The 25,894-nt window shown below is 48.9% G+C and overlaps 1 protein-coding gene across 1 annotated transcript in view; it reads left to right on the top strand.

Moving 5' to 3' along the window:
• The first annotated feature begins 652 nt into the window (after nucleotides 1-652).
• gdf15 (Growth differentiation factor-15) overlaps nucleotides 653-25,894 on the top strand; it is an 81,815-nt gene continuing 56,573 nt past the window's right edge. The window contains exon 1 of the mRNA XM_086006010.1: nucleotides 653-962. Coding sequence (XP_085862136.1) covers nucleotides 653-962 — 310 coding nt within the window. The remainder of the gene's footprint in view (nucleotides 963-25,894) is intronic.

Below are 25,894 nucleotides of genomic sequence, written 5' to 3'. Positions count from 1 at the left end.
TCTCTCTCTCTCTGTCTCTTTGTCTGTCTGTCTCTCTCTCTCTCTCTCTGTCTGCCTCTCCCTCTCTGTCACTCTCTCTGTCTCCCTCTGTCTGTCTGTCTCTCTCCGTCTCTCTGTCTATCTGTCTGTCTGTCTCTCCCTCTCTGGCTCTCTCTCTGTCTCACTGTCTGTCTTTCTCTCTGTCTGACTCTCTCTCTCTCTCTCACAGACAGGAGTGGCCAGAATATTAACAGGAGGAAGACAGTTGCAATAAAAGAATGGAAGCACGAGGAAACATTCTGAGAAAAGAATTAAAGACTGCAGCATCCTGACCGAAAAAAAGTTCCAGAATCTTAGCGTGAGTGAGTCAGAGGCAGAACTGCGACCCCTCAGGGCCCCTCCCACTGGGCAAAGCTGTGCCTGACTCCACCTGCCCTCTATCAGATTAGAGACTTTACCTCCCACAGGTACTGAGAGCGGATGAATCCGTCAGGGTCCTTATCCTTTGTGTAGTTCTTTATATTGTAGTAAGATGTGACTGATCGAGGGGATGTTCCCTGCGCCTCCACACCACTCAAAGCATATAAAGCTGTGCCTGAAGACTTCCATTCACAGACTCAGACACACACAGTGCAGCAGAGGATAAGCTGGAGACTCATACACAGAGAGAATAATGTCTCCCCTCTCGACACGCTCGCTCAGGTATGCTGCTACCTGCCTGTTCCTATTATCTGCCACAGGTGTTGATCTGAGACCTCACGACAGCCACAGAAAATGGTTGCAGATTGAAGCTGTCAAAAGAGGGATCCTCGACTATCTGGGATTGGAGCAGCCACCAGTGATCAGGAAGCGTGTGAGCTGGGAGGAGGAGGAGAGAATGTATCAGCTCTTCCTACAGCGAGAAGGCAATCTGCACAACACGAGCACCAGACTGAGCACTTCCATAGATTCTGTCAGATCAGTTCATGTCTTCCCAGCACAGAGTGAGTATTACAGCCCTGCAAATTGTAAATATATGTGTATTACCGAGTGAGTGAGTGTGAGAGAGTAACTCACCGAGTGAGTGAGTGTGAGAGAGTAACGCACCGAATGAGTGAGTGTGAGAGAGTAACGCACCGAGTGAGTGAGTGTGAGAGGGAGCATCTCACCGAGTGAGTGAGTGAGAGAGAGTAACTCACTGAGTGAGTGTGAGAGAGAGTAACTCACCAAGTGAGTGAGTGTGAGAGAGTAACTCACCGAGTGAGTGAGTGAGAGAGAGTAACGCACCGAGTGAGTGAGTGTGAGAGAGTAACTCACCGAGTGAGTGAGTGTGAGAGAGTAACTCACCAAGTGAGTGAGTGTGACAGAGTAACTCACTGAGTGAGTGTGAGAGAGAGTAACTCACAGAGTGAGTGTTAGAGAGTAACTCACCAGGTGAGTGAGTGTGAGAGAGCAACTCACTGAGTGAGTGTGAGAGAGAGTAACTCACCAAGTGAGTGAGTGTGAGAGAGAGTAACTCACCGAGTGAGTGAGAGAGAGTAACTCACCGAGTGAGAGAGTGCGGGAGAGAGTAACTCACAGAGTGAGTGAGTGTGAGAGAGTAACTCACCGAGTGAGTGAGTGTGACAGAGTAACTCACGGAGTGAGTACGAGCGAGTAACTCACCGAGTGAGTGTGAGAGAGTAATTCACCGAGTGAGTGAGTGTGAGAGAGAGTAACTCACCGAGTGAGTGAGTGTGAGAGAGTAACTCACCGAGTGAGTGAGTGTGAGAGTGAGGAACTCACCAAGTGAGTGAGTGTGAGAGAGTAACTCACTGAGTGAGTGAGTGTGAGAGAGTAACTCACCGAGTGAGTGAGTGTGTGAGAGTAACTCACCGAGTGAGTGAGTGTGAGAGAGAGTAACTCACCGAGTGAGTGAGTGTGACAGAGAGTAACTCACCAAGTGAGTGAGTGTGAGAGAGAGGAACTCACCGAGTGAGTGAGTGTGAGGAAGTAACTCACCGAGTGAGTGTGAGAGAGTAGTTCACTGAGTGAGTGAGTGTGAGAGAGAGTAACTCACCGAGTGAGTGAGTGTGAGAGGGAGTAACTCACCGAGTGAGTGAGTGTGAGAGAGAGTAACTCACTGAGTGAGTAAGTGTGAGAGAGTAACTCACCGAGAGAGTGAGTGTGACAGAGTAACTCACCGAGTTGAGTGAGAGAGAGTAACTCACCGAGTGAGTGACTGTGAGAGAGTAACTCACTGAGTGAGTGAGTGTGAGAGAGTAACTCACCGAGTGAGTGAGTGTGAGAGAGAGTAACTCACCGAGTGAGTGAGTGTGAGAGAGTAACTCACCGAGTGAGTGAGTGTGAGAGTGAAGAACTCACCGAGTGAGTGAGTGTGAGAGAGTAACTCACTGAGTGAGTGAGTGTGAGAGAGTAACTTACCGAGTGAGTGAGTGTGAGGAAGTAACTCACCGAGTGAGTGTGAGAGAGTAATTCACTGAGTGAGTGAGTGTGAGAGAGAGTAACTCAACGAGTGAGTGAGTGTGAGAGGGAGTAACTCACCGAGTGAGTGAGTGTGAGAGAGAGTAACTCACTGAGTGAGTAAGTGTGAGAGAGTAACTCACCGAGTGAGTGAGTGTGACAGAGTAACTCACCGAGTTGAGTGAGAGAGAGTAACTCACCGAGTGAGTGACTGTGAGAGAGTAACTCACTGAGTGAGTGAGTGTGAGAGAGTAACTCACCGAGTGAGTGAGTGTGAGACAGAGTAACTCACCGAGTGAGTGTGAGAGAGAGTAACTCACCGAGTGAGTGAGTGTGAGAGTGTAACTCACCGAGTGAGTGAGTGTGAGAGATTAACTCACCGAGTGAGTGAGTGTGAGAGACTAACTCACCAAGTGAGTGAGTGTGAGAGAGAGTAACTCACCGACTGAGTGAGTGTGAGAGTGAGTAACTGACCGAGTGAGTGAGTGTGAGAGACTAACTCACCAAGTGAGTGAGTGTGAGAGAGAGTAACTCACCAACTGAGTGAGTGTGAGAGAGAGTAACTCACCGAGTGAGTGAGTGTGAGAGAGAGTAACTCACCGAGTGAGTGAGTGTGAGAGAGTAACTCACCAAGTGAGTGAGTGTGAGAGAGAGTAACTCACCGAGTGATTGAGTCTGTGAGAGAGTAACTCACCGAGTGAGTGAGTGTGAGAGAGTGTAACTCACCGAGTGAGTGAGTGTGAGAGGGAGTAACTCACCGAGTGAGTGAGTGTGAGCGAGTAACTCACCGAGTGAGTGTGAGAGAGAGTAACTGACCGAGTGAGTGTGAGGGAGTAACTCACCGAGTGAGTGAGTGCGAGAGAGTAACTCACCGAGTGAGTGAGTGTGAGAGAGTAACTCACTGAGTGAGTGAGTGTGAGAGAGTAACTCACCGAGTGAGTGAGTGTGAGAGAGAGTAAATCACCGACTGAGTGAGTGTGAGAGTGAGTAACTCACCGAGTGAGTGAGTGTGAGAGACTAACTCACCTAGTGAGCGTGAGAGAGAGTTACTCACCGAGTGAGTGAGTGTGAGAGAGAGTAACTCACCAAGTGAGTGAGTGTGAGAGAGAGTAACTCACCGAGTGAGTGAGTGTGAGAGAGTAACTCAACAAGTGAGTGAGTGTGAGAGAGAGTAACTCACCGAGTGATTGAGTCTGTGAGAGAGTAACTCACCGAGTGAGTAAGTGTGAGAGAGTAATTCACCGTGTGAGTGTGAGAGAGAGTAACTCACCGAGTGAGTGAGTGTGAGAGAGAGTAGCTCACCGAGTGAGGGAGTGTGAGCGAGTAACTCACCGAGTGAGTGTGAGAGAGAGTAACTCACCGAGTGAGTGCGCGTGAGAGAGTAACTCACCGAGTGAGTGAGTGTGAGAGAGTAACTCACCAAGTGAGTGTGTGTGAGAGTGTAACTCACCGAGAGAGTGAGTGTAAGAGAGAGTAACTCACCGACTGAGTGAGTGTGAGAGAGTAACTCACCGAGTGAGTGAGTGTGAGAGAGTAACTCACCGAGTGAGTGTGTGTGAGAGTATAACTCACCGAGAGAGTGAGTGTAAGAGAGAGTAACTCACCGAGTGAGTGAGTGTGAGAGAGTAACTCACCGAGTGAGTGAGTGTGAGAGAGTAACTCACCGAGTGAGTGAGTGTGAGAGAGTAACTCACCGAGTGAGTGAGTGTGAGAGAGAGTAACGCACCGAGTGAGTGAGAGTGAGAGAGAGTAACTCAGTGAGTGAGTGAGTGTGAGGGAGTAACTCACCAAGTGAGTGTGAGAGGGAGTAACTCACCGAGTGAGTGAGTGTGAGAGAGTAACGCACCGAGTGAGTGAGTGTGAGAGAGAGTAACTCAGCAAGTGAGTGAGTGTGAGGGAGTAACTCACTGAGTGAGTGTGAGAGAGAGTAACTCACCAAGTGAGTGAGTGTGAGAGAGTAACTCACCGAGTGAGTGAGTGTGAGAGAGTAACTCACCGAGTGAGTGTGAGAGAGAGTAACTCACCGAGTGAGTGAGTGTGAGAGAGTAACTCACCGAGTGAGTGAGGGTGAGAGAGTAACTCACCGAGTGAGTGTGAGCGAGTAACTCACCGAGTGAGTGTGAGAGAGTAACTCACCGAGTGAGTGTGAGAGAGTAATTCACCGAGTGAGTGAGTGTGAGAGAGAGTAACTCACCGAGTGAGTGAGTGTGAGAGAGTAACTCACCGAGTGAGTGAGTGTGACAGAGTAACTCACCGAGTGAGTGTGAGCGAGCAACTCACTGAGTGAGTGTGAGAGAGTAATTCACCGAGTGAGTGAGTGTGAGAGAGAGTAACTCACCGAGTGAGTGAGCGTGAGAGTGAGTAACTCACCGAGTGAGTGAGTGTGAGAGAGAGTAACTTACCGAGTGAGTGAGAGAGAGAGAGTAACTCACCGAGTGTGTGTGAGAGAGTAACTCACCGAGTGATTGAGTGAGAGAGAGAGTAACTCACTGAGTGAGTGAGTGTGAGAGAGAGTAACTCACCGAGTGAGTGAGTGAGAGAGAGTAACTCACCGAGTGAGTGTGTGTGGAGAGTAACTCACCGAGTGATTGAGTGAGAGAGAGAGTAACTCACTGAGTGAGTGAGTGTGAGCGAGTAACTCACCAAGTGAGTGAGACTGAGAGAGAGTAACACACCAAGTGAGTGAGTGTGAGAGAGAGTAACTCACCAAGTGAGTGAGTGTGAGAGAGTAACTCACCAAGTGACTGAGTGCGTGAGAGAGTAACTCACCAAGTGAGTGAGTGTGAGAGAGAGTAACTCACTGAGTGAGTGAGTGTGAGAGAGAGTAATTCACCAAGTGAGTGAGTGTGAGAGAGTAACTCACCAAGTGAGTGAGTGTGTGAGAGAGTAACTCACCGAGTGAGTGAGTGTGAGAGAGCTTAACTCACCAAGTGACTGAGTGTGAGAGAGTAACTCACCAAGTGAGTGAGTGTGTGAGAGAGTAACTCACCGAGTGATTGAGTGAGAGAGAGAGTAACTCACCAAGTGAGTGAGACTGAGAGAGAGTAACTCACCGAGTGATTGAGTGAGAGAGAGAGTAACTCACCAAGTGAGTGAGACTGAGAGAGAGTAACTCACCAAGTGAGTGAGCGTGAGAGAGAGTAACTCACCAAGTGAGTGAGTGTGAGAGAGTAGCTCACCAAGTGAGTGAGTGTGTGAGAGAGTACAGGACGATATAAACGGGTTGGTCAGATGGGCGGAAAAGTGGCAAATGGAATTTAACCCTGAAAAGTGCGAGGTGATGCATTTTGGACGGACAAATAAGGCAAGGGAATACACAATGAGTGGTAGGACCCTAGGAAGTCCAGAGGGTCAGAGGGACCTTGGTGTACATGTACATAGATCCCTGAAGGCAGCGGAGCAGGTAGATAAGGTGGTTAAAAAGGCATATGGGATACTTGCCTTCATTAGCCGAGGCATAGAATATAAGAGCAGGGAGGTTATGATGGAGCTGTACAAAACGCTGGTGAGGCCACAGCTGGAGTACTGTGTGCAGTTCTGGTCGCCTCACTATAGGAAGGATGTGATTGCTTTGGAGAGGGTGCAGAGAAGATTCACCAAGATGTTACCTGGGATGGAGCGCCTCAGCTATGAAGAGAGGCTGGACAGGCTGGGGTTGTTTTCCTTTAAGCAGAGAAGGCTGAGGGGGGACCTGATTGAGGTGTACAAAATGATGAGGGGCATAGATAGGGTAGATAAAGAGGAACTTTTCCCCTTAGTGGGGGGGTCAATAACAAGGGGGCATAGATTCAGGGTAAGGGGCAGGAGATTTAGAGGGGATTTGAGGAGGAACTTTTTCACCCAGAGGGTGGTTGGAATGTGGAACTCAATGCCTGAAAGGGTGGTAGAGGCAGGAACCCTCACAACATTCAAGAAGCATTTGGATGAGCACTTGAAATGCCATTGCATACAAGGCTATGGACCAAATGCTGGAAAATGGGATTAGACTGGACAGGGATGGATGGGCGGTGCAGACACGATGGGCCGAAGGGCCTCTTTCTGTGCTGTAAAAACTCTATGACTCTATAACTCACCGAGTGAGTGAGTGTGAGAGAGAGTAACTCACTGAGTGAGTGAGTGTGAGAGAGAGTAATTCACCAAGTGAGTGAGTGTGAGAGAGTAACTCACCAAGTGAGTGAGTGAGTGAGAGAGTAACTCACCGAGTGAGTGAGTGTGAGAGAGCTTAACTCAACGAGTGAGTGAGTGTGAGGGAGAGTAACTCACCGAGTGAGTGAGTGTGAGAGAGAGTAACTCACCGAGTGAATGAGTGTGAGAGAGAGTAACTCACCGAGTGAGTGACTGTGAGAGAGTAACTCACCGAGTGAGTGAGTGTGTGAGAGAGTAACTCACCAAGTGAGTGAGTGTGAGAGAGTAACTCACCGAGTGAGTGAGTGTGAGAGTAACTCACCGAGTGAGTGAGTGTGAGAGAGTAACTCACCGAGTGAGTGTGAGACAGTAACTCACCGAGTGAGTGAGTGAGAGAGAGCAACTCACCGAGTGAGCGCATGTGAGAGAGTAACTCACCGAGTGAGTGAGTGTGAGAGCGTAATTCACCGAGTGAGTGAGTGTGAGAGAGTAACTCACCAAGTGAGTGAGTGTGAGAGAGTAACGCACCGAGAGAGTGAGTGTGAGAGAGAGTAACTCACCGAGTGAGTGAGTGTGAGAGGGAGCATCTCACTGACTGAGTGAGAGTGAGAAAGAGTAACCCAAAGAGTGAGTGAGTGTGAGAGAGAGTAACTCAGCGAGTGAGTGTGAGAGAGAGTAACTCACCGAGTGAGTGAGTGTGACAGAGTAACTCACAGAGTGAGCGCATGAGAGAGTGTAAATCACCGAGAGTGAGACAGTAACTCACCCAGTGAGAGTCAAAGAGAGTAACTCACCGAGTGAGTGAGTGTGAGAGGGAGTAACTCACAGAGTGAGTGAGTGTGAGAGGGAGTAACTCACCGAGTGAGTGATTGTGAGAGAGAGTAACTCACCGAGTGAGTGAGTGTGAGAGAGTAACTCACCGAATGAGTGAGTGTGAGAGAGAGTAACTCACCAAGTGAGTGAGTGTGAGAGAGTAACTCACCGAGTGAGTGAGTGTGAGAGAGAGTAACTCACCGAGTGAGTGAGTGTGAGAGAGCTTAACTCAGCGAGTCAGTGCATATGAGAGAGTAACTCACCGAGTGAGTGAGTGTGAGAGAGAGTAAATCACTGAGTGAGTAAGAGTGAGAGAGTAACTCACCGACTGAGTGAGTGTGAGAGAGAGTAACTCACCGAGTGAGTGAGTGTGAGACGGAGCATTTCACTGAGTGAGAGTGAGAGAGAGTAACCCAACGAGTGAGTGAGTGTGAGAGAGTAACTCACCGAGTGATTGTGAGAGAGAGTAACTCAGCGAGTGAGTGCGAGAGAGAGTAACTCACCGAGTGAGTGAGTGTGACAGAGTAACTCCCCGAGTGAGCTCATGTGAGAGTGTAACTCACCGATTGAGTGAGTGTGAGAGGGAGCATCTCACTGAGTGAGAGTGAGAGAGAGTAACCCAACGAGTGAGTGAGTGTGAGAGAGAGTAACTCACCGAGTGAGTGAGTGTGAGAGGGAGCATCTCACTGAGTGAGAGTGAGAGAGAGTAACCCAACGAGTGAGTGAGTGTCACAGAGTAACTCACCGAGTGAGCGCATGTGAGAGAGTAACTCAGCGAGTGAGAGTGAGAGAGAGTAACTCACCGAGTGAGTGAGTGTGAGAGAGTAACTCACCGAATGAGTGAGTGTGAGAGAGAGTAACTCACCGAGTGAGTGAGTGTGAGCGAATAACTCACCGAGTGAGTGAGTGCGAGAGAGAGTAACTCACCGAGTGAGTGAGTGTGAGAGAGAGTAACTCACCGAGTGAGTGAGTGTGAGAGAGAGTAACTCACCGAGTGAGATGAGAGAGTAACTCACCGAGTGAGTGAGTGTGAGAGTGAGTAACTCACCGAGTGAGTGAGTGCGAGAGCGTAACTCACCGAGTGAGTGAGTGTGAGAGAGTAACTCACCAAGAGTGAGTGTGAGAGTGAGTAACTCACCAAGTCAGTGAGTGTGAGAGAGAGTAACTCACCGAGTCAGTGAGTGAGTGAGAGAGTAACTCACCGAGTGAGTGAGAATGAGAGAGTAAATCAACGAGTGACTGAGTGTGAGAGAGAGAAACTCACCGAATGACTGTGTGAGAGAGTAACTCACCGAGTGAGTGAGTGTGAGTGTGAGAGAGAGTAACTCACCAAGTGAGTGTGAGAGATAGTAACTCACCAAGTGAGTGAGTGTGAGAGAGAGTAACTCACCGAGTGAGTGAGTATGAGAGAGAGTAACTCACTGAATGAGTGAGTGTGAGAGAGTAACTCACCAAGTGAGTGAGTGTGAAAGGGAGTAACTCACTGAGTGAGTGACTGTGAGAGAGAGTAACTCACTGAATGAGTGAGCGTGAGAGAGTAACTCACCAAGTGAGTGTGAGAGAGTAACTCACCGAGTGAGTGAGTGTGAGAGAGTAACTCACCGAGTGAGTGTGAGAGAGAGTAACTCACCGAGTGAGTGCGTGTGAGAGAGAGTAACTCACCAAGTGAGTGAGTGTGAGAGAGAGTAACTCACCGACTGAGTGAGTGCGAGGGTGAGTAACTCACTGAGTGAGTGAGTGTGACAGATTAACTGACCGAGTGAGTGAGTGTGAGAGAGTAACTCACCGAGTGAGTGAGGGTGAGAGAGAGTAACTCACCGAGTGAGTGAGTGTGGGAGAGTAACTCACCGAGTGAGTATGAGAGAGTAACTCACCGAGTAAGTGCGTGTGAGAGAGTAACGCACCGAGTGAGTGAGTGAGAGAGAGAGTAACTCGCCAAGTGAATGAGTGTGAGAGAAAGTAACTCACCGAGTGAGTGAGTGTGAGAGAGTAACTCACTGAGTGAGTGAGTGAGAGAGAGTAACTCACCGAGTGAATGAGTGTGAGACAGAGTAACTCACCGAGTGAGTGAGTGTGAGAGGGAGTAACTCACCGAGTGAGTGAGTGTGAGGGAGTAACTCACCGAGTGAGTGAGTGTGAGAGAGTAACTCACTGAGTGAGTGAGTGTGAGAGAGAGTAACTCACCAAGTGAGTGATTGTAAGAGAGTAACTCAACAAGTGAGTGAGTGTGAGAGAGAGTAACTCACCGAGTGAGTGTGTGTGAGAGAGAGTAACTCACCGAGTGAGTGAGTGTGAGAGGGAGTAAATCAGCGAGTGAATGAGTGTGAGAGAGTAACTCACCGAGTGAGTGTGTGTGAGGGAGTAACTCAGTGAGTGAGTGAGTGTGACAGAGTAACTCACCGATTGAGTGAGTATGAGAGAGAGTAACTCACGGAGTGAGCGCATGTGAGAGAGAGTAACTCACCGAGGGAGTGAGTGTGAGAGAGTAACTCACCCAGTGAGTGAGTGTGAGAGAGTAACTCACCGAGTGAGTGAGTGAGAGAGAGTAACTCACCGAGTGAGTGAGTGTGAGAGAGAGTAACTCACCGAGTGAGTGAGTGTGAGAGAGTAAATCACCGAATGAGTGAATGTGTGAGAGAGTAACTCACCGAGTGTGTGAGTGTGAGAGAGTAACTCACCAAGTGAGTGAATGTGAGAGAGAGTAACTCAACGAGTGAGTGAGTGTGAGAGAGTAACTCACCGAGTGAGTGAGTATTTGAGAGAGTAACTCACCGAGTGAGTGAGTGTGAGAGAGTAGCTCACCAAGTGAGTGAGTATGATAGAGAGTAACTCAACGAGTGAGTGAGTGAGAGTGAGTGACTCACTGAGTGAGTGAGTGTGAGAGAGTAACTCACTGAGTGAGTGTGAGAGAGAGTAACTCAGCGAGTGAGTGTGAAAGAGTAACTCACCGAGTGAGTGAGTGTGAGAGAGAGTAACTCACCAAGTGAGTGAGTGAGAGTGAGTAACTCAATGAGTGAGTGAGTGTGAGAGAGTAACTCACCGAGTGAGTGAATGTGTGAGACAGAGTAACTCACCGAGTGAGTGAGTGTGAGAGGGAGTAACTCACCGAGTGAGTGAGTGAGTGTGAGGGAGTAACTCACCGAGTGAGTGAGTGTGAGAGAGTAACTCACTGAGTGAGTGAGTGTGAGAGAGAGTAACTCACCAAGTGAGTGATTGTAAGAGAGTAACTCAACAAGTGAGTGAGTGTGAGAGAGAGTAACTCACCGAGTGAGTGTGTGTGAGAGAGAGTAACTCACCGAGTGAGTGAGTGTGAGAGGGAGTAAATCAGCGAGTGAATGAGTGTGAGAGAGTAACTCACCGAGTGAGTGTGTGTGAGGGAGTAACTCAGTGAGTGAGTGAGTGTGACAGAGTAACTCACCGATTGAGTGAGTATGAGAGAGAGTAACTCACGGAGTGAGCGCATGTGAGAGAGAGTAACTCACCGAGGGAGTGAGTGTGAGAGAGTAACTCACCCAGTGAGTGAGTGTGAGAGAGTAACTCACCGAGTGAGTGAGTGAGAGAGAGTAACTCACCGAGTGAGTGAGTGTGAGAGAGAGTAACTCACCGAGTGAGTGAGTGTGAGAGAGTAAATCACCGAATGAGTGAATGTGTGAGAGAGTAACTCACCGAGTGTGTGAGTGTGAGAGAGTAACTCACCAAGTGAGTGAATGTGAGAGAGAGTAACTCAACGAGTGAGTGAGTGTGAGAGAGTAACTCACCGAGTGAGTGAGTATTTGAGAGAGTAACTCACCGAGTGAGTGAGTGTGAGAGAGTAGCTCACCAAGTGAGTGAGTATGATAGAGAGTAACTCAACGAGTGAGTGAGTGAGAGTGAGTGACTCACTGAGTGAGTGAGTGTGAGAGAGTAACTCACTGAGTGAGTGTGAGAGAGAGTAACTCAGCGAGTGAGTGTGAAAGAGTAACTCACCGAGTGAGTGAGTGTGAGAGATAGTAACTCACCAAGTGAGTGAGTGAGAGTGAGTAACTCAATGAGTGAGTGAGTGTGAGAGAGTAACTCACCGAGTGAGTGAATGTGTGAGAGAGTAACTCACCGAGTGAGTGAGTGAGTGTGAGAGGGTAACTCACCGAGTGAGTGAGTGTGAGAGAGAGTAACTCACCGAGTGAGTGAGTGTGAGAGAGAGTAACTCACCGAGTGAGCGAGTGTGAGGGAATAACTTGCCGAGTGAGTGTGAGAGAGTAACTCACCGAGTGAGTGAATGTGTGAGAGAGTAACTCACCGAGTGAGTGAGTGTGAGCAAATAACTCACCATGTGCGAGAGTAAATCACCGAGTGAGTGAGTGTGAGAGTAACTCACTGAGTGAGTGAGTGTGAGAGAGTAACTCACCGAGTGAGTGTGAGAGAGTAACTCACCGAGTGAGTGTGTGTGAGACAGTAACTCGCCGACTGAATGAGTGTGAGAGAGTAACTCACCGAGTGAGTGAGTGTGAGATTAACTCACCGAGAGAGTGAGTGTGAGCGAGTAACTCACCGAGTGAGTGAGTGTGAGAGAGAGTAACTCACTGAGTGAGTGAGTATGAGAGAGAGTAACTCACCGAGTGAGTGAGTGTGAGAGAGAGTAACTCACCGAGTGATTGAGTGTGAGAGATGAACTCACCCAGTGAGTGAGTGTGAGAGATTAACTCAGCGAGTGAGTGAGTGTGAGAGAGAGTAACTCACTGAATGAGTGAGTGTGAGAAAGTAACTCACCAAGTGAGTGAGTGTGAGAGCATAACTCACCGAGTGAATGAGTGTGAGGGAGAGTAACTCACCGAGTGAGTGAGTGTGAGAGAGAGTAACTCACTGAATGAGTGAGTGCGAGAGAGTAACTCACCAAGTGAGTGTGAGAGAGTAACTCACCGAGTGAGTGAGTGTGAGAGAGAAACTCACCGAGTGAGTGTGAGAGAGAATAACTCACCGAGTGAGTGCGTGTGAGAGAGAGTAACTCACCAAGTGAGTGAGTGTGAGAGAGAGTAACTCACCGACTGAGTGAGTGTGAGAGTGAGTAACTCACCGAGTGAGTGAGTGTGACGGATTAACTGACCGAGTGAGTGAGTGTGAGAGAGTAACTCACCGAGTGAGTGAGTGTGAGAGAGAGTAACTCACCGAGTGAGTGAGTGTGGAAGAGTAACTCACCGAGTATGAGAGAGTAACTCACTGAGTGAGTGCGTGTGAGAGAGTAACGCACCGAGTGAGTGAGAGAGAGAGTAACTCGCCAAGTGAATGAGTGTGAGAGAGAGTAACTCACCGAGTGAGTGAGTGTGAGAGAGTAACTCACCGAGTGAGTGAGTGAGAGTGAGTAATTCACCGAGTGAATGAGTGTGAGACAGAGTAACTCACCGAGTGATTCAGTGTGAGAGGGAGTAACTCACCGAGTGAGTGAGAGTGAGGGAGTAACTCACCGAGTGAGTGAGTGTGAGAGAGTAACTCACTGAGTGAATGAATGTGAGAGAGAGTAACTCACCAAGTGAGTGAGTGTGAGAGAGTAACTCAACAAGTGAGTGAGTGTGAGAGAGAGTAACTCACCGAGTGAGTGAATGTGAGCGAGTAACTCACCGAGTGAGTGAGTGTGAGAGAGAGTAACTCACCGAGTGAGTGAGTATTTGAGAGAGTAACTCAAAGAGTGAGTGATTATTTGAGAGAGTAACTCACCGAGTGAGTGAGTGTGAGAGAGAGTAACTCACCGAGTGAGTGTGAGAGAGTAACTATCTGAGTGAGTGAGTGTGAGAGAGAGTAACTCACCGAGTGAGTGAGAGTGAGAGTGAGTAACTCAATGAGAGAGTGAGTGTGAGAGAGTAACTCACTGAGTGAGTGAGTGTGAGAGAGAGTAACTCACCGAGTGAGTGAGCGCGAGAGAGAGTAACTCACCGAGTGACTGAGTGTGAGAGAGATTAACGCAGCGAGTGAGGGAGTGAGAGTGAGTAACTCACCGAGTGAGTGAGTGTGAGAGACATTAACTCACCAAGTGAGGGAGTGAGAGTGAGTAACTCACCGAGTGAGTGAGTGTGAAAGTGAGGAACTCACCGAGTGAATGAGTGTGAGAGAGAGTAACTCACTGAGTGTGTGAGTGTGAGAGAGAGTAACTCACCGAGTGAGTGAGCGTGAGAGAGAGTCACTCACCCAGTGAGTGAGTGTGAGAGACAGTAACTCACCGACTGAGTGAGTGTGAGAGTGAGTAACTCACCGAGTGAGTGACTGTGACAGATTAACTCACCGAGTGAGTGAGTGTGTGAGAGAGTAAATCAGCGAGTGACTGAGTGTGAGAGCGTAACTCACCGAGTGAGTGAGTGTGAGAGAGAGTGACTCACCGAGTGAGTGAGTGTGAGCGAGAGTAACTCACCGAGTGAGTGAGTGTGAGAGAGTAACTCACCAAGTGAGTGTGAGAGAGTAACTCACCGACTGAGTGAGTGTGAGAGAGTAACTCACCGAGTGAATGAGTGTGAGAGAGAGTAACTCACCGAGTGAGTGAGTGTGACAGAGTAACTCACCGAGTGAGTGCCTGTGAGAGAGTAACTCACTGAGTGAGTGAGTGTGAGAGAGTAACTCAACGAGTGAGTGAGTGTGAGAGAGTAACTCACCGAGTGAGGGAGTGTGAGAGAGAGTAACTCACCGAGTGAGTGAGTGTGAGAGAGTAACTCACCGAGTGATTGTGAGAGAGAGTGACTCACCGAGTGAGTGCGTGTGAGAGAGGGTAACTCATCAAGTGAGTGAGTGTGGGAGAGTAACTCACTGAGTGAGTGAGTGTGAGAGAGAGTAACTCACCGAGTGAGTGAGTGTGGGAGAGTAACTCACTGAGTGAGTGAGTGTGAGAGAGTAACTCACCGAGTGAGTGAGTGAGAGAGAGAGTAACTCGCCAAGTGAATGAGTGTGAGAGAGAGTAACTCACCGAGTGAGTGAGTGCGAGAGAGTAACTCACCGAGTGACTGTGTGAGAGAGAGTAACTCAACGAGTGAATGAGTGTGAGAGAGAGTAACTCACCGAGTGAGTGAGTGTGAGAGAGTAATTCACCGTGTGAGAGAGTGTGAGAGAGTAACTCACCGAGTGAGTGAGTGTGAGAGAGTAACTCACCGAGTGAGTGAGTGTGAGAGAGAGTAACTCACCAAGTGAGTGAGTGTGAGAGAGTAACTCAACAAGTGAGTGAGTGTGAGAGAGAGTAACTCACCGAGTGAGTGAATGTGATCGAGTAACTCACCGAGTGAGTGAGTGTGAGAGAGAGTAACTCACCGAGTGAGTGTGTGTGTGAGAGAGTAACTCACCGAGTGAGTGAGTGCGAGAGAGAGTAACTCACTGAGTGAGTGTGTGTGAGAGAGAGTAACTCACCGAGTGAGTGAGTGTGAGAGAGATTAACTCACCGAGTGAGTGTGTGTGAGAGAGGAACTCACCAAGTGAGTGAGTGTGAGAGAGAGTAACTCACTGAGTGAGTGTGTGTGAGAGAGAGTAACTCACCGAGTGAGTGAGTGTGAGAGAGAGTAACTCACCGAGTGAGTGTGTGTGAGAGAGGAACTCACCAAGTGAGTGAATGTGAGAGCGAGTAACTCACTGAGTGAGTGAGTGTGAGAGAGTAACTCACCGAGTGAGTGAGTATTTGAGAGAGTAACTCACCGAGTGAGTGAGTTTGAGAGAGTAACTCACCGAGTGAGTGAGTATTTGAGAGGGTAACTCACCGAGTGAGTGAGTGTGAGAGAGAGTAACTCACCGAGTGAGTGAGTGTGAGAGAGAGTAACTCACCGAGTGAGTGTGTGTGAGAGGGAGTAACTCACCGAGTGAGTGTGTGTGAGAGAGTAACTCACCGAGTGAGTGAATGTGAGAGCGAGTAACTCACTGAGTGAGTGAGTGTGAGAGAGTAACTCACCGAGTGAGTGAGTATTTGAGAGGGTAACTCACCGAGTGAGTGAGTGTGAGAGAGAGTAACTCACCGAGTGAGGGAGTGTGAGAGAGAGTAACTCACCGACTGAGTGAGTGAGAATGAGTAACTCACTGAGTGAGTGAGTGTGAGAGAGTAACTCACCGAGTGAGTGAGTGTGAGAGAGTAACTCACCGAGTGAGTGAGTGAGAGTGAGTAACTGACTGAGTGAGTGAGTGTGAGAGAGTAACTCACCGAGTGAGTGAGTGTGAGAGAGAGTATCTCACCGAGTGAGGGAGTGTGAGAGAGTAACTCACCAAGTGAGGGAGTGTGAGAGAGAGTAACTCACCGAGTGAGTGAGTGTGAGAGAGAGTAGCTCACCGAGTGAGTGAGTGTGAGAGAGATGACCTCACCGAGTGAGTGAGTGAGAGTGAGTAACTCACTCAGTGAGTGAGTGTGAGAGAGAGTAACTCACCGAGTGAGTGAATGTGAGAGAGAGTAACTCACCGAGTGACTGAGTGTGAGAGAGTAACTCACCGAGTGATTGTGAGAGAGAGTGACTCACCGAGTGAGTGCGTGTGAGAGAGGGTAACTCACCGAGTGAGTGAGTGTGGGAGAGTAACTCACTGAGTGAGTGAGTGTGAGAGAGTAACTCACCGAGTGAGTGAGTGAGAGAGAGAGTAACTCGCCAAGTGAATGAGTGTGAGAGAGAGTAACTCACCGAGTGAGTGAGTGCGAGAGAGTAACTCACCGAGTGACTGTGTGAGAGAGAGTAACTCAACGAGTGAATGAGTGTGAGAGAGAGTAACTCACCGAGTGAGTGAGTGTGAGAGAGTAATTCACCGTGTGAGAGAGTGTGAGAGAGTAACTCACCGAGTGAGTGAGTGTGAGAGAGTAACTCACCGAGTGAGTGAGTGTGAGAGAGAGTAACTCACCAAGTGAGTGAGTGTGAGAGAGTAACTCAACAAGTGAGTGAGTGTGAGAGAGAGTAACTCACCGAGTGAGTGAATGTGATCGAGTAACTCACCGAGTGAGTGAGTGTGAGAGAGAGTAACTCACCGAGTGAGTGTGTGTGTGAGAGAGTAACTCACCGAGTGAGTGAGTGTGAGAGAGAGTAACTCACTGAGTGAGTGTGTGTGAGAGAGAGTAACTCACCGAGTGAGTGAGTGTGAGAGAGATTAACTCACCGAGTGAGTGTGTGTGAGAGAGGAACTCACCAAGTGAGTGAGTGTGAGAGAGAGTAACTCACTGAGTGAGTGTGTGTGAGAGAGAGTAACTCACCGAGTGAGTGAGTGTGAGAGAGAGTAACTCACCGAGTGAGTGTGTGTGAGAGAGGAACTCACCAAGTGAGTGAATGTGAGAGCGAGTAACTCACTGAGTGAGTGAGTGTGAGAGAGTAACTCACCGAGTGAGTGAGTATTTGAGAGAGTAACTCACCGAGTGAGTGAGTTTGAGAGAGTAACTCACCGAGTGAGTGAGTATTTGAGAGGGTAACTCACCGAGTGAGTGAGTGTGAGAGAGAGTAACTCACCGAGTGAGTGAGTGTGAGAGAGAGTAACTCACCGAGTGAGTGTGTGTGAGAGGGAGTAACTCACCGAGTGAGTGTGTGTGAGAGAGTAACTCACCGAGTGAGTGAATGTGAGAGCGAGTAACTCACTGAGTGAGTGAGTGTGAGAGAGTAACTCACCGAGTGAGTGAGTATTTGAGAGGGTAACTCACCGAGTGAGTGAGTGTGAGAGAGAGTAACTCACCGAGTGAGGGAGTGTGAGAGAGAGTAACTCACCGACTGAGTGAGTGAGAATGAGTAACTCACTGAGTGAGTGAGTGTGAGAGAGTAACTCACCGAGTGAGTGAGTGTGAGAGAGTAACTCACCGAGTGAGTGAGTGAGAGTGAGTAACTGACTGAGTGAGTGAGTGTGAGAGAGTAACTCACCGAGTGAGTGAGTGTGAGAGAGAGTATCTCACCGAGTGAGGGAGTGTGAGAGAGTAACTCACCAAGTGAGGGAGTGTGAGAGAGAGTAACTCACCGAGTGAGTGAGTGTGAGAGAGAGTAGCTCACCGAGTGAGTGAGTGTGAGAGAGATGACCTCACCGAGTGAGTGAGTGAGAGTGAGTAACTCACTCAGTGAGTGAGTGTGAGAGAGAGTAACTCACCGAGTGAGTGAATGTGAGAGAGAGTAACTCACCGAGTGACTGAGTGTGAGAGAGAGCAACTCACCGAGTGATGAGTGTGAGAGAGTTTAACTCACCGAGTGAGTGAGTGTGAGAGAATAACTCACCGAATGAGTGAGTGTGAGAGAGTAACTCACCAAGTGAGTGAGTGTGAGAGAGAGTAACTCACCGAGTGAATGAGTGTGAGAGAGAGTAACTCACCGAGTGAGTGAGTGTGAGAGAGTAACTCACCAAGTGAGTGAGTGTGAGAGAATAACTCACCGAGTGAGTGAGTGTGAGAGAGTAACTCACCAAGTGAGTGTGTGTGATAGAATAACTCACCGAGTGAGTGAGTGTGAGAGAGTAACTCACCAAGTGAGTGAGTGTGAGAGAGAGTAACTCACCAAGTGAGTGAGTGTGTGAGAGAGTAACTCACCGAGTGAGTGAGTGTGAGAGTAACTCACCGAGTGAGTGAGTGTGAGAGAGTAACTCACCGAGTGAGTGAGTGTGAGAGTGAGTAACTCACCGAGTGAATGAGTGTGAGAGAGTAACTCACCGAGTGAGTGAGTGTGAGAGAGTAACTCACCGAGTGAGTGAGTGTGAGAGAGTAACTCACCGAGTGAGTGAGTGTGAGAGAGAGTAACTCACCGAGTGACTGAGAGTGAGAGAGAGTTACTCAGTGAGTGAGTGAGTGTGAGGGAGTAACTCACCGAGTGAGTGTGAGAGGGAGTAACTCACCGAGTGAGTGAGTGTGAGAGAGGAACGCACCGAGTGAGTGAGTGTGAGAGAGAGTAACTCAGCAAGTGAGTGAGTGTGAGGGAGTAACTCACTGAGTGAGTGTGAGAGAGAGTAACTCACCAAGTGAGTGAGTGTGAGAGAGTAACTCACCGAGTGAGTGAGTGTGAGAGAGTAACTCACCGAGTGAGAGTGAGAGAGAGTAACTCACCGAGTGAGTGAGTGTGAGAGAGTAACTCACCGAGTGAGTGAGTGTGAGAGAGTAACTCACCGAGTGAGTGTGAGCGAGTAACTCAGCGAGTGAGTCAGAGAGAGTAACTCACCGAGTGAGTGTGACAGAGTAATTCACTGAGTGAGTGAGTGTGAGAGAGAGTAACTCACCGAGTGAGTGAGTGTGAGAGAGTAACTCACCGAGTGAGTGAGTGTGACAGAGTAACTCACCGAGTGAGTGTGAGCGAGCAACTCACTGAGTGTGTGTGAGAGAGTAATTCACCGAGTGAGTGAGTGTGAGAGAGAGTAACTCACCGAGTGAGTGAGCGTGAGAGTGAGTAACTCACCGAGTGAGTGAGTGTGAGAGAGAGTAACTCACCGAGTGAGTGAGTGAAAGAGAGTAACTCACTGAGTGAGTGAGTGTGAGCGAGTAACTCACCAAGTGAGTGAGACTGAGAGAGAGTAACACACCAAGTGAGTGAGTGTGAGAGAGAGTAACTCACCAAGTGAGTGAGTGTGAGAGAGTAACTCACCAAGTGACTGAGTGCGTGAGAGAGTAACTCACCGAGTGAGTGAGTGTGAGAGAGAGTAACTCACTGAGTGAGTGAGTGTGAGAGAGAGTAATTCACCGAGTGAGTGAGTGTGAGAGAGAGTAACTCACCGAGTGAGTGAGTGTGAGAGAGAGTAACTCACCGAGTGAGTGTGTGTGAGAGAGAGTAACTCACCGAGTGAGTGTGTGTGAGAGAGTAACTCACCGAGTGAGTGAATGTGAGAGCGAGTAACTCACTGAGTGAGTGAGTGTGAGAGAGTAACTCACCGAGTGAGTGAGCATTTGAGAGGGTAACTCACCGAGTGAGTGAGTGTGAGAGAGAGTAACTCACCGAGTGAGTGAGTGTGAGAGAGAGTAACTCACCGACTGAGTGAGTGAGAATGAGTAACTCACTGAGTGAGTGAGTGTGAGAGAGTAACTCACCGAGTGAGTGAGTGTGAGAGAGTAACTCACCGAGTGAGTGAGTGAGAGTGAGTAACTCACTGAGTGAGTGAGTGTGAGAGAGTTACTCACCGAGTGAGTGAGTGTGAGAGAGAGTATCTCACCGAGTGAGTGAGTGTGAGAGAGTAACTCACCAAGTGAGGGAGTGTGACAGAGAGTAACTCACCGAGTGAGTGAGTGTGAGAGAGAGTAGCTCACCGAGTGAGTGAGTGTGAGAGAGATTACCTCACCGAGTGAGTGAGTGAGAGTGAGTAACTCACCGAGTAAGTGAGTGTGAGAGAGAGTAACTCACCGAGTGAGTGAATGTGAGAGAGAGTAACTCACCGAGTGAGTGAGTGTGAGAGAGAGTAACTCACCGAGTGAATGAGTGTGAGAGAGCGTAACTCACCGAGTGAGTGAGTGTGAGAGAATAACTCACCAAATGAGTGAGTGTGAGAGAGAGTAACTCACCGACTGAGTGAGTGCGAGGGTGAGTAACTCACTGAGTGAGTGATTGTGACAGATTAACTGACCGAGTGAGTGAGTGTGAGAGAGTAACTCACCGAGTGAGTGAGTGTGAGAGAGACTAACTCACCGAGTGAGTGAGTGTGGGAGAGTAACTCACCGAGTGAGTATGAGAGAGTAACTCACCGAGTGAGTGCGTGTGAGAGAGTAACGCACCGAGTGAGTGAGTGAGAGAGAGAGTAACTCGCCAAGTGAATGAGTGTGAGAGAGAGTAACTCACCGAGTGAGTGAGTGTGAGAGAGTAACTCACTGAGTGAGTGAGTGAGAGAGAGTAACTCACCGAGTGAATGAGTGTGAGACAGAGTAACTCACCGAGTGAGTGATTGTGAGAGGGAGTAACTCACCGAGTGAGTGAGTGTGAGGGAGTAGCTCACCGAGTGAGTGAGTGTGAGAGAGTAACTCACTGAGTGAGTGAGTGTGAGAGAGAGAAACTCACCAAGTGAGTGATTGTAAGAGAGTAACTCAACAAGTGAGTGAGTGTGAGAGAGAGTAACTCACCGAGTGAGTGTGTGTGAGAGAGAGTAACTCAGTGAGTGAGTGAGTGTGACAGAGTAACACACCGATTGAGTGAGTATGAGAGAGAGTAACTCACGGAGTGAGCGCATCTGAGAGAGAGTAACTCACCGAGGGAGTGAGTGTGAGAGAGTAACTCACCGAGTGAGTGAGTGTGAGAGAGAGTAACTCACCGAGTGAGTGAGTATTTGAGAGAGTAACTCAAAGAGTGAGTGAGTATTTGAGAGAGTAACTCACCGAGTGAGTGAGTGTGAGAGAGAGTAACTCACCGAGTGAGTGTGAGAGAGTAAATATCTGAGTGAGTGAGTGTGAGAGAGAGTAACTCACCGAGTGAGTGAGAGTGAGAGTGAGAAACTCAATGAGTGAGTGAGTGTGAGAGAGTAACTCACTGAGTGAGTGAGTGTGAGAGAGAGTAACTCACCGAGTGGGTGAGCGCGAGAGAGAGTAACCCACCGAGTGACTGAGTGTGAGAGAGATTAACGCAGCGAGTGAGGGAGTGAGAGTGAGTAACTCACCGAGTGAGTGAGTGTGAAAGTGAGGAACTCACCGAGTGAATGAGTGTGAGAGAGAGTAACTCACTGAGTGTGTGAGTGTGAGAGAGAGTAACTCACCGAGTGAGTGAGCGTGAGAGAGAGTCACTCACCCAGTGAGTGAGTGTGAGAGACAGTAACTCACCGACTGAGTGAGTGTGAGAGTGAGTAACTCACCGAGTGAGTGACTGTGACAGATTAACTCACCGAGTGAGTGAGTGTGTGAGAGAGTAACTCAGCGAGTGACTGAGTGTGAGAGCGTAACTCACCGAGTGAGTGAGTGTGAGAGAGAGTAACTCACCGACTGAGTGAGTGTGAGAGAGTAACTCACCGAGTGAGTGAGTGTGACAGAGTAACTCACCGAGTGAGTGCCTGTGAGAGAGTAACTCACCGAGTGAGTGAGTGTGAGAGAGTAACTCACCGAGTGAGTGAGTGTGAGAGAGTAACTCACCGAGTGAGTGAGTGTGAGAGAGAGTAACTCACCGAGTGAGTGAGTGTGAGAGAGTAACTCACCGAGTGATTGTGAGAGAGAGTGACTCACCGAGTGAGTGCGTGTGAGAGAGGGTAACTCACCAAGTGAGTGAGTGTGGGAGAGTAACTCACTGAGTGAGTGAGTGTGAGAGAGAGTAACTCACCGAGTGAGTGAGTGAGTGTGGGAGAGTAACTCACTGAGTGAGTGAGTGTGAGAGAGTAACTCACCGAGTGAGTGAGTGAGAGAGAGAGTAACTCGCCAAGTGAATGAGTGTGAGAGAGAGTAACTCACCGAGTGAGTGAGTGCGAGAGAGTAACTCACCGAGTGACTGTGTGAGAGAGAGTAACTCAACGAGTGAATGCGTGTGAGAGAGAGTAACTCACCGAGTGAGTGAGTGTGAGAGAGTAATTCACCGTGTGAGAGAGTGTGAGAGAGTAACTTACCGAGTGAGTGAGTGTGAGAGAGTAACTCCGAGTGAGTGAGTGTGAGAGAGAGTAACTCACCAAGTGAGTGAGTGTGAGAGAGTAACTCAACAAGTGAGTGAGTGAGAGAGAGTAACTCACCGAGTGAGTGAATGTGATCGAGTAACTCACCGAGTGAATGAGTGTGAGAGAGAGTAACACACCGAGTGAGTGTGTGTGTGAGAGAGTAACTCACCGAGTGAGTGAGTGTGAGAGAGAGTAACTCACTGAGTGAGTGTGTGTGAGAGAGAGTAACTCACCGAGTGAGTGAGTGTGAGAGAGATTAACTCACCGAGTGAGTGTGTGTGAGAGAGGAACTCAACAAGTGAGTGAGTGTGAGAGAGAGTAACTCACTGAGTGAGTGTGTGTGAGAGAGAGTAACTCACCGAGTGAGTGAGTGTGAGAGAGAGTAACTCACCGAGTGAGTGTGTGTGAGAGAGGAACTCACCAAGTGAGTGAATGTGAGAGCGAGTAACTCACTGAGTGAGTGAGTGTGAGAGAGTAACTCACCGAGTGAGTGAGTATTTGAGAGAGTAACTCACCGAGTGAGTGAGTTTGAGAGAGTAACTCACCGAGTGAGTGAGTATTTGAGAGGGTAACTCACCGAGTGAGTGAGTGTGAGAGAGAGTAACTCACTGAGTGAGTGTGTGTGAGAGAGAGTAACTCACCGAGTGAGTGAGTGTGAGAGAGAGTAACTCACCGAGTGAGTGTGTGTGAGAGAGGAACTCACCAAGTGAGTGAATGTGAGAGCGAGTAACTCACTGAGTGAGTGAGTGTGAGAGAGTAACTCACCGAGTGAGTGAGTATTTGAGAGAGTAACTCACCGAGTGAGTGAGTTTGAGAGAGTAACTCACCGAGTGAGTGAGTATTTGAGAGGGTAATTCACCGAGTGAGTGAGTGTGAGAGAGAGTAACTCACCGAGTGAGTGAGTGTGAGAGAGAGTAACTCACCGAGCGAGTGTGTGTGAGAGAGAGTAACTCACCGAGTGAGTGTGTGTGAGAGAGTAACTCACCGAGTGAGTGAATGTGAGAGCGAGTAACTCACTGAGTGAGTGAGTGTGAGAGAGTAACTCACCGAGTGAGTGAGTATTTGAGAGGGTAACTCACCGAGTGAGTGAGTGTGAGAGAGAGTAACTCACCGAGTGAGTGAGTCTGAGAGAGAGTAACTCACCGACTGAGTGAGTGAGAATGAGTAACTCACTGAGTGAGTGAGTGTGAGAGAGTAACTCACCGAGTGAGTGAGTGTGAGAGAGTAACTCACCGAGTGAGTGAGTGAGAGTGAGTAACTCACTGACTGAGTGAGTGTGAGAGAGTATCTCACCGAGTGAGTGAGTGTGAGAGAGTAACTCAACAAGTGAGGGAGTGTGAGAGAGAGTAACTCACCGAGTGAGTGAGTGTGAGAGAGAGTAGCTCACCGAGTGAGTGAGTGTGAGAGAGATTACCTCACCGAGTGAGTGAGTGAGAGTGAGTAACTCACCGAGTGAGTGAGTGTGAGAGAGAGTAACTCACCGAGTGAGTGAATGTGAGAGAGAGTAACTCACCGAGTGAGTGAGTGTGAGAGAGAGTAACTCACCGAGTGAATGAGTGTGAGAGAGTGTAACTCACCGAGTGAGTGAGTGTGAGAGAATAACTCACCAAATGAGTGAGTGTGAGAGAGAGTAACTCACCGACTGAGTGAGTGCGAGGGTGAGTAACTCACTGAGTGAGTGATTGTGACAGATTAACTGACCGAGTGAGTGAGTGTGAGAGAGTAACTCATCGAGTGAGTGAGTGTGAGAGAGAGTAACTCACCGAGTGAGTGAGTGTGGGAGAGTAACTCACCGAGTGAGTATGAGAGAGTAACTCACCGAGTGAGTGCGTGTGAGAGAGTAACGCACCGAGTGAGTGAGTGAGAGAGAGAGTAACTCGCCAAGTGAATGAGTGTGAGAGAGAGTAACTCACCGAGTGAGTGAGTGTGAGAGAGTAACTCACTGAGTGAGTGAGTGAGAGAGAGTAACTCACCGAGTGAATGAGTGTGAGACAGAGTAACTCACCGAGTGAGTAAGTGTGAGAGGGAGTAACTCACCGAGTGAGTGAGTGTGAGGGAGTAACTCACCGAGTGAGTGAGTGTGAGAGAGTAACTCACTGAGTGAGTGAGTGTGAGAGAGAGTAACTCACCAAGTGAGTGATTGTAAGAGAGTAACTCAACAAGTGAGTGAGTGTGAGAGAGAGTAACTCACCGAGTGAGTGTGTGTGAGAGAGAGTAACTCACCGAGTGAGTGAGTGTGAGAGGGAGTAAATCAGCGAGTGAATGAGTGTGAGAGAGTAAGTCACCGAGTGAGTGTGTGTGAGGGAGTAACTCAGTGAGTGAGTGAGTGTGACTGAGTAACTCACCGATTGAGTGAGTATGAGAGAGAGTAACTCACGGAGTGAGCGCATGTGAGAGAGAGTAACTCACCGAGGGAGTGAGTGTGAGAGAGTAACTCACCGAGTGAGTGAGTGTGAGAGAGTAACTCACCGAGTGAGTGAGTGAGAGTGAGTAACTCACTGAGTGAGTGAGTGTGAGAGAGTTACTCACCGAGTGAGTGAGTGTGAGAGAGAGTATCTCACCGAGTGAGTGAGTGTGAGAGAGTAACTCACCAAGTGAGGGAGTGTGAGAGAGAGTAACTCACCGAGTGAGTGAGTGTGAGAGAGAGTAGCTCACCGAGTGAGTGAGTGTGAGAGAGATTACCTCACCGAGTGAGTGAGTGAGAGTGAGTAACTCACCGAGTAAGTGAGTGTGAGAGAGAGTAACTCACCGAGTGAGTGAATGTGAGAGAGAGTAACTCACCGAGTGAGTGAGTGTGAGAGAGAGTAACTCACCGAGTGAATGAGTGTGAGAGAGTGTAACTCACCGAGTGAGTGAGTGTGAGAGAATAACTCACCAAATGAGTGAGTGTGAGAGAGAGTAACTCACCGACTGAGTGAGTGCGAGGGTGAGTAACTCACTGAGTGAGTGATTGTGACAGATTAACTGACCGAGTGAGTGAGTGTGAGAGAGTAACTCACCGAGTGAATGAGTGTGAGAGAGACTAACTCACCGAGTGAGTGAGTGTGGGAGAGTAACTCACCGAGTGAGTATGAGAGAGTAACTCACCGAGTGAGTGCGTGTGAGAGAGTAACGCACCGAGTGAGTGAGTGAGAGAGAGAGTAACTCGCCAAGTGAATGAGTGTGAGAGAGAGTAACTCACCGAGTGAGTGAGTGTGAGAGAGTAACTCACTGAGTGAGTGAGTGAGAGAGAGTAACTCACCGAGTGAATGAGTGTGAGACAGAGTAACTCACCGAGTGAGTGATTGTGAGAGGGAGTAACTCACCGAGTGAGTGAGTGTGAGGGAGTAGCTCACCGAGTGAGTGAGTGTGAGAGAGTAACTCACTGAGTGAGTGAGTGTGAGAGAGAGTAACTCACCAAGTGAGTGATTGTAAGAGAGTAACTCAACAAGTGAGTGAGTGTGAGAGAGAGTAACTCACCGAGTGAGTGTGTGTGAGAGAGTAACTCACCGAGTGACTGAGTGTGAGAGGGAGTAAATCAGCGAGTGAATGAGTGTGAAGGAGTAACTCACCGAGTGAGTGTGTGTGAGGGAGTAACTCAGTGAGTGAGTGAGTGTGACAGAGTAACACACCGATTGAGTGAGTATGAGAGAGAGTAACTCACGGAGTGAGCGCATCTGAGAGAGAGTAACTCACCGAGGGAGTGAGTGTGAGAGAGTAACTCACCGAGTGAGTGAGTGTGAGAGAGAGTAACTCACCGAGTGAGTATTTGAGAGAGTAACTCAAAGAGTGAGTGAGTATTTGAGAGAGTAACTCACCGAGTGAGTGAGTGTGAGAGAGAGTAACTCACCGAGTGAGTGTGAGAGAGTAAATATCTGAGTGAGTGAGTGTGAGAGAGAGTAACTCACCGAGTGAGTGAGAGTGAGAGTGAGAAACTCAATGAGTGAGTGAGTGTGAGAGAGTAACTCACTGAGTGAGTGAGTGTGAGAGAGAGTAACTCACCGAGTGGGTGAGCGCGAGAGAGAGTAACTCACCGAGTGACTGAGTGTGAGAGAGATTAACGCAGCGAGTGAGGGAGTGAGAG

This window comes from Somniosus microcephalus, chromosome 13 (genome assembly GCF_052327205.1).
Source record: "Somniosus microcephalus isolate GS21.2 chromosome 13, FLI_Smic_1.0, whole genome shotgun sequence".
NCBI classification, from domain to species: domain Eukaryota; kingdom Metazoa; phylum Chordata; class Chondrichthyes; order Squaliformes; family Somniosidae; genus Somniosus; species Somniosus microcephalus.
Note: the sequence above shows the minus strand (reverse complement) of the source record. Positions and strands in the feature narration are given on the sequence as shown.